This window comes from Eurytemora carolleeae, unplaced genomic scaffold (assembly GCF_000591075.1).
Source record: "Eurytemora carolleeae unplaced genomic scaffold, Eaff_2.0 scaffold610, whole genome shotgun sequence".
Classification (NCBI taxonomy): Eukaryota; Metazoa; Arthropoda; class Copepoda; order Calanoida; family Temoridae; genus Eurytemora; species Eurytemora carolleeae.
Window position 1 is genome coordinate 379,961 of NW_019397003.1, and position 8,359 is coordinate 388,319.

Below are 8,359 nucleotides of genomic sequence, written 5' to 3' on the forward strand. Positions count from 1 at the left end.
CGGCGAACTAAGAAGATCTAATTCAGAATTTCGATTTAGAATTTTGACTGTGTTATTTTTTAATTGAAACCATGTAACAAAAACAATTTGTAAAGAAAATCTTAAGTAAAAATATTTTTAATTCGTATTTTTGCAAAGAAATGCTTTGTCATTTTCTGTATTCTGTAGCAATAAGGAATTTGAAAGCATTTATCTTTATTTTAGAAAATCTGAAGTATAACATTTTTGTTCAATCTTTGTAATTGTTTAAGAACAAAGGTTGTTTTTCGCTGACAAACACAGAGAGTTTATTGCCCGAATCCTGTATTTCACTTGTGTTTATTCATTGTGTTTTATGTACGTTTTCTATCTTCTTAAAAAAGTCCAATGCAAATTCTGTAAATTCCCCGTAATTTTAAAATGGAAATATGTACTACATAACATTGCTTTGTGTAATTATGTAAAATGTACATTTTCAGATTTACATGAGCAGTTAGGAACCAGGAAGTAACTACAGGTCTAAATTATCCATTAATACTTGCTAACTTAGTAAACATTCAAGTGAAATTACCAGGTTTTATCAATAACCAAGACAAAAGTTCAATCAAAAAAGGCAAATTTTACTAATCTAATGTTTTTTTCTGGGAAATTTTTTTAATCTTAGATTTTTTGAGTTATTTAAATTTACGTTTTTTAAAATTAATTTTTGATAAACTTTGAAATAAAAAACAAAAATATAATTTGAAACTATGTTGCATAAGGAGAAGAGAAAAGAAACTCTCCTGCTGCAAGAAACCCCCTCATTTTCTGTTAAGATGGATTCTATTGTGGAAGGGTTGGAAGAGAAGGTTTCTGTTAAGATGGATTCTCCTGTAGAAGGTTTGAAAGAGAAGGTTTTTATTGAGCTAGAAGAATGCGCGTTCTCTACCTACGCATTTCTCATGGACAATGAAAAATCCAACCTTGAGTAAGTTTTTAAAAACCATATAGTTTCAAAATTATTCAGTAATATTTCTCTTTTTAGTATCCTGATTGACTCTGATAGAGAAGAGTCGGACGTTTATCAAGATTTAATTGGAGATAGATCTGGTAAACAGGTAGAGTCTCTGGGGGCAGCTGCAAACACAAGCGGAGGAGCTTCAGCTGCTAACACAGGCAGAGGAGCAGCAGCTCAAACACGAGAAGCTGCTGACATTTGTGGAGAAGTGATTAGACGCCCCAAACCCAATAAAGATGAGGATGAATCAGGAACCCTGAGCAAGATGAACTCTCATGATCTTGCTGTTGAAGATTCCCTGGATCCTACAGATGGAGGATTTATCAGTATCCTGGTGGACTGTGAGGTTTCAAACAAGGAGATTGAACAGAAGAACAGGAGGATTAAATCTCTTCTGGTAGGATTTAAAATCGCGTAAACTTGATGGTAAATGTCCTTTCAACCAAAAATGCCCTTTTTTGTTCGTCCTGGCAATCATTTTTCACACTTACACCTTGAAATTTGTTGCCTGTCTTGACATAGTAATAAAAATAATAATTTTTTTTTAATGCAAGGTTAAGTTGAAAGTTGAAAGTTTAAACACCGCCCGGGTGTTTCAAAAAATCTAAGATAACCTTTAACTTGTTATTTAAGCTACCGATCTAAAAGTTATAATTTTGAAAAGCCTTTGAAAAATGAATAGTAAAACATGTGTCAAAGTATATTATTTGCAAAAACAATAAAAACTTATTTTTCGCAACCTTCCCCCCCCACCCAGAATTTTAAAAAATCTCCCTATAACCTTTACCATTACAAATAGCGGGGTTTACGTAGAGGGTGTCCCAATAAACATGGGAATTCAGTGACGAATTCGATATCGTCTTTTTAAATAATTCTTTAATTTAGTATAGTGATACCTACTGAGAAAGCTGTAATCTGTAAGAGTTTCGTCTGCTATGTTCACATTTTGTTTGTTTATGTTTTCACTGCATACGGTTGTACTTAGTAATACAAGAAAATTGCAGTATACAAACAGAGTAAACTTGTCCGTCTTCACTGTTCATCTTGCGGAGACATTATAGACACATCTTTACAGTCTTTAACCCTTTTCATAAAAGAAACTCTAGCAGACATAATAATATTATGGCTTTTGAAATTAGGTATTACACTGCTAATTCATAACAAAGACGATATCGAATTCGTCACTGAATTCCAATGTTTTTTGGGACACCCTGTACGTTAGATCTATTGATAGTTTAAATAGAATAATTATTATGTTTTTCAAAAATCATTCTTTGTCGACTTTTTGTTAATTTCTTTGTCCCACGAAACATGACAGTTGGTAAATAGTTTAGAATGTCTTCTTCCATAATTTGTTAAGTTGCTTAATACCAAAGACAATAATAAAAATATTATATAGGAGTCATATTATAGTAAAATTAACTTCAAAGTGAAATATATTTGAGCAAAATATTTTTAAAACGAAATAAACTGCAAACAGCTTTTAATATCTAATACAGTGTATAGAAGACGACATTCAAAACTATTTACAAACTGTCATTTTTCGTGAGACACCCTCTATATTCAGAAGAAGACAGGGGCCAGGATTTCGAAGATACATGGACAGAGACATTACAAGCACCCAGAGCTAAATTTACTGGATGATGTCAGAGGTTAGTTTTATACCTGGATATACAACCAGTACTTCAGGGTTAGATTTACCAGATCCTGTCAGAGGTTAGTTTTATACCTTGATATACAACCAGTACCCAGAGTTAGATTTACCAGATCCTGTCAGAGGTTAGTTTTATACCTGGATATTCAACCAGTACTTCAGGGTTAGATTTACCAGATCCTGTCAGAGGTTAGTTTTATACCTTGATATACAACCAGTACTTCAGGGTTAGATTTACTAGATCCTGTCAGGGGTTAGTTTTATACCAGGATATACAACCAGTAAGTGTACTTAGAGCCTAGAGGTAGGTTTACTAGAACCTTTAATCTTTTAGTTCGAGAATTGTGAATCACGCATGAAACATAATGCATGATTCAATGAAAATTTAGTTCTTTTATTTATACTTGGAGAAATTGAGTATTTGCCACAAAATCAAATTTGTAATTCCTATTTCTTTGGAACCTGGTGGTGTAAACCTTTGATAATTCAAACTTTGATTATTTGATTTAACGTAACTAATAGTTTGAAATTCTATGATCTACGATATTGGGTTGAAAAGATATATGGCTTAGAAAATCAGAGTTTGTGGCAAATACTTAATTTCTTCATATTTATTATTACTATTTTTATTATTATTATTATTGTTTAGGAGCAGAAGTGTACTGCTATAACCTACCTGATCTGTGTTTTGAAGATGAGCTGGTTCCATTCTTCTCTAAAGCTGGAACTATTCAGAAACTAAGAATTCTAGTTCATTTCAGCGGATTCACTAAGTAAATATATTAAACTAGGGTTTCAGGGCGCTTCTATTTCAACTTTTAATTGTTGCGATCAATCTTTTTTCGATAAAATATTAAGAAAATCATAAAAATTTTTAGACAATTTTTGTAATTCAGAGCATCCATATCCCTCCTTGGGGTCACGTGAGTTCCCACAAAAAATTTGGCCTGATCGGTTTAGCCGTTTTGGCGTTTATTGGATACAAACAGACAATCAAACAAACAAAGTATAGAAGAAGATAGATAGATAGAAGAATCAAGTGGATTCACGAAGTAAATATATTATAATAACAGGCAACGCAAAACAGCAAGCATATAGAGTGTAGACGCTGAAAAGTTTATTGGTTTTGGAAAAGTAAAAAATCAAAAATATAAAATTTATATAATTTTTTTACAATCACTTTTGTTGATAAAAAATAATAGAAAAATTAACATTTTGTTTACATTATTTCAGGACCCACTGCTATGTATGGTACATGATAGTTTATTATTTTAGTACCCACTGCTATGTGCGGTACATGAGAGTTTATTATTTTAGGACCCACTGCTATGTACGGTACATGAGAGTTTATTATTTCAGGACCCACTGCTATGTACGGTACACGAGAGTTGAAGATGCATATAAAGCAGTGAATACTCTCAACTCAGTGGAGATTAGACCAGGGAAACCGGTTCTTTTGAAAAAGTATGAATTCGTTAATTTTAAAAATTAGAATTTGAAAAACCCTCTATTCGAAGAGATACAATTCTACACAGCTTGATAAACGAATAAATGAGGAAGATACCGACGCTAGAAAGGTATCAATTCTGACAATTTCCTTCTTTGTTTTTGCTGCTAAGTCTAAAGGTTTAAAGGGTACCGTTGTGGATCGAATATGTAACTTTTTAGATGGAGGATTATTTGAAATTTTGTCGACCGTCTCGTCATTTTCTAAATTAATCTCAGTTAAAGTATGGTTTCCGTTAAAATGAAATCAGGAAATATCCGAAATTCAGTAGACTTGGAAATTGGTTTGAAAATACATAAAAAAATGATAATGTATGGGGTACTGTTTCCCGCATAAAAATTTGAGATTTAAATTAATTTCTTGATTTCAATTCCTTCAAGAAAATCTAAACTATAAACGTGTGCTTTTCTTAAAAAGATTGTTGGTTCTGCATAAAATTTCAAATCTTTTTGAGACTTCTCTGTGCAGCTGTATTTGATGTTACCCTGCTGTAATTTACATCCTCTGTGAGCATGATAAAACATTGTAACTCTGTAACTTTACATTCTATATACAACTATTTATCCTCTATGTACCTGCCATATCTTGGTAGCTCTGTAACTTTATATCCTCTATGTACCTAATAAATCCTGGTTGCTCTGTAACTATGTATCCTCTATGTATCTGATATATTCTGGTAGCTCTCTAACTATATATCCTCTAAGAGTATAATATATCCTGGTAGCTCTGTAACTATATATCCTCTATGTATCTGACATAACCTGGTAGCTCTGTAACTATATATCCTCTATGAGCCTGATATGTCCTGGTAGCTCTGTAACCGTATATCCTCTATGTACCTGAAATATCCTGGTAACCCTGTAACTATATATCCTCTATGAGCTTAATGTAGATCCCAGGACCGAGATGAGCTCCTGGTTCTTGGTTTACTGGTTCCTCGCTCAGCAGAATACTGGTTCTTTCTTATCAGTAGATATTGCAAGAACCTTACTAAAGTAAGATTTATTTTTTACTTATCCTCCTAACCACACTTTGCAAACATGAAGAAAGAAATATCTTTTAAAAATCTTAGGAGGAGGGGATGAGGGAAGGAGGGGAGGAGGGGAGGAGGGGTGGGGGGGTTTTATATGGGAGAGGACATTTTTATTTCAAGTTTTAATTGTTGCTCTATCCGTGAGCATTTTCTTTATGTACAATTTAAATCAATAACAAAAAAGCTCGTAGAATTAAAAATATTTTTTCGTGGATTTTCAAAATTTTACTAATATCAATTTTTTTGGAGACAAATTTTTGCAATTCTAAGCATGTGAGCTGCTTCAAAATTTTGGGCCCAATCGGTTCAGTGTTTTTTTGAAGTTTATTGGATACAAAGAAATAAACAGACAGACAAGCAAAGTATATATATAAGAAAATAGATAAATGGAAAAATAATCTGTGTTTTACTTATCAGATATAGGTATAATATATATATAGATAAAGAGAGGAAATAAGAATTCCTTAATTTTGTGGTATTTATTTGAGAACAATCTATTACAAGGACTTACTTCGGTCTGAAGTCATTTATAACTGGACAGCGGATTTTTTTAATCTATTTCTAAATCAGCTTCGCGCGCCCATCTTATATTTAAACTTTTAATTGTTACTTAACCTTTCGCCATTTTCTCTTCGATAAAACAATAATAAAAAAATTTGCGGATTTGCAATTTTTTTCTTGGATTTACAAAAATTTAGTATAACTTTTTGTAATTTTGAGCTCCCGTAAGCCTTTCCAGGGGTCATGTGAGGTCCCACACAAAAATGACAGGGCTGAGACGTCTAGATTCTAGAAGTACCCTTAACAAATATTTCGCAAAACTTATTAACCATACCTCGTATTATTATTATTATCATTATAAATAAATAATCTTCATCCATGTCGTTAAGGTTGCAGTTGTGACGTCACAGGATAATGTTGGTTACAACGTGATACTACATTTTAAATCTCACCAGGTTTATTTTATTTGCATCAAACTATTAGTTTATTACGTAAGATTGAAATATTATAAGTTTTCATAAATCCTCATATGAAAGAGCTATTGAGAAGAAAAAATGTTTTGAATATCTAATATGAAACCGGCTATAGTTGTCTTTTACCATACTTATACGTAAAATCAACTCCAGAGAAGCTACCAGGGCACCTTCTCCTTTTACAGTGCAGGATCCACAAAAGATATGTGGATTCTGGGATCCAGGTCCAATTGGCAAAATACTAATCAAAATATGAATTTTAAAAATTCGTTCTCAAAACACAAAGGAATTGAGTCTTTGCCACAAACTCAAATTTTCTCATTCCTATATTTTAACATCCTAATGATGTAAACCTTTGACATTTCAAACTTAGATTTTTTATCTAACAGAATTTATAGTTTGAAACATATACGATATTGGGTTGCAAAGATATAGGAATTAGAAAATCAGATTTTGTGGTTAAAACTCAATTCCTTTCTAGTATTGATCTCTTATTGGTATATAAATCAGTTTTCAATATCAAAAAGGACTATTCGCTTCAACATTTTACAATTATTAATTCATTGACAAATAAACTAAATATTTTCCTCAAACTCTAATTTTAGAATTCTTACATCTTTGCAACCTGATGTCTTGGCTCTTCATATTTCAAACTATTACTTATAATAGTTCAAATAGCAGAAGTTTAAAATATCAAAGGATTACATTATCAGGTTGCAAAGCTGTAGGATTTAAAAATTATAATTTTAGTCAAGTGTTCAGTTTCTTTGTTTGAAACGAAATTTTTCAAGGAAAGCGATTGTGCCAGTAATAGATATATTTTCAGTTGGTTCAGATTGAGCCATTTGATATCTACTCATATTAACCAACTTTCCGGATTTTTTAGAAGAATTTTTCTCCTGCTTCATCTAAATTTTAGCATATATAAACATTTGTCTAGAATCCCCCTGTTAACTGTTTAAGGAAAAGAATTATAATGTAAAGATAGTTATATTCCAGAGGTGTACGCATTTTCAGTACTGCAGTGTGCTGTCTCTGGGCGGTAAAGTAAACACAAGACGGATGTCACAGCCTGACATAAAAAATCAATGAAATATCCTGGTCATAGGAAGTTTCTATGTGAATTATCAAAATTATCAAAATTAAATGCTTTTATCCTCCTCGGATGCTAGAGTAACACTGATGCATCTATTCTTGTTTACTAACGCCGCCCAGATAGAACCGGTTTCAATATGTACGCAGAGAATACGCAACATCAATTAACTTTCCTTGCCTTATTACCTTGGTTTAAGGATGCCAGCCAGGCTAGAAGAGTGTTGGTTCCATCACAAACTGAGATAAGGCTCAAGATGAACTGTAAGAGTGTGGAATGGGGGTTCTTTAGGTAAGAACAGTCGTCGTAGAAATTAATGAAGACGATTTTTGATTTCAATTTTGATTTCTAACAAGCTTTTAAACAGCATGAATACAAATAATTATGGAAATAAAATATTGAAAGAATAAAAAAAAGCTATATACTCGTTGTTTACTTGTAAACTTTAATTCGAAAAAACAGCTATATACTCTGTGTTTTATACTTGTAAACTTGTAATTTGAAAAAACAGCAAATTCAAAAAAAAAGCTTGTTAACAATCAAAAACTTGTGGAAAAAAGTCTTTATTGGATAGACATAAATACCGATCACTGTATTAACACACTAAACATTGAACAATTTATCATATAATCTACAACTTCAAAATATAAAAAGAACAGGATCCAATGTACATTGTAGAATGTAGAATATAATATTGCAGAATGTGGCAGTACATTGTATATTATAAAATGGAGAGGATAAAATGTAAAATGTACAGTATATATTGTACATTATAAGAAAGACAGGATAGAAATTAGAGGTTCAGTACAATTTACTTTATAAGATAGATAGGATAGAATGTAGAATGTGCAGTACAATGTACATTATAAAATAGACAGGATAGAATGTAGAATATGTCGTACAATATACATTATAAGATGGACAGGATAGAATGTAGAATGTGTAATACAATGTTCATATAAGAAAGAGAGAATAGAGAATGTAGGATGTGCAGTACAATGTAAATTATAAGAAAGACAGGATAGAATGTAGAATGTGCAATACAATGTACATTATAAGATAGACAGGATAGAATGTAGAATGTGCAGGACAATGTACATTATAAGATGGACAGGATAGAAT

At 31.8% G+C, this 8,359-nt stretch overlaps 1 protein-coding gene across 1 annotated transcript in view; it reads left to right on the forward strand.

Annotated features, from left to right (window-relative positions):
• Positions 1-740: 740 nt before the first annotated feature.
• Positions 741-8,359, forward strand: part of LOC111710994 (uncharacterized) — a gene marked incomplete at its 5' end in the record, with an annotated part of 10,631 nt that continues 3,012 nt past the window's right edge. Inside the window, 8 exon segments of the mRNA XM_023485210.1 lie at positions 741-946; positions 1,004-1,373; positions 2,544-2,628; positions 3,280-3,403; positions 3,990-4,094; positions 5,030-5,132; positions 6,061-6,126; positions 7,437-7,528. Of these exon segments, the coding sequence (XP_023340978.1) occupies positions 795-946; positions 1,004-1,373; positions 2,544-2,628; positions 3,280-3,403; positions 3,990-4,094; positions 5,030-5,132; positions 6,061-6,126; positions 7,437-7,528 (1,097 nt within the window).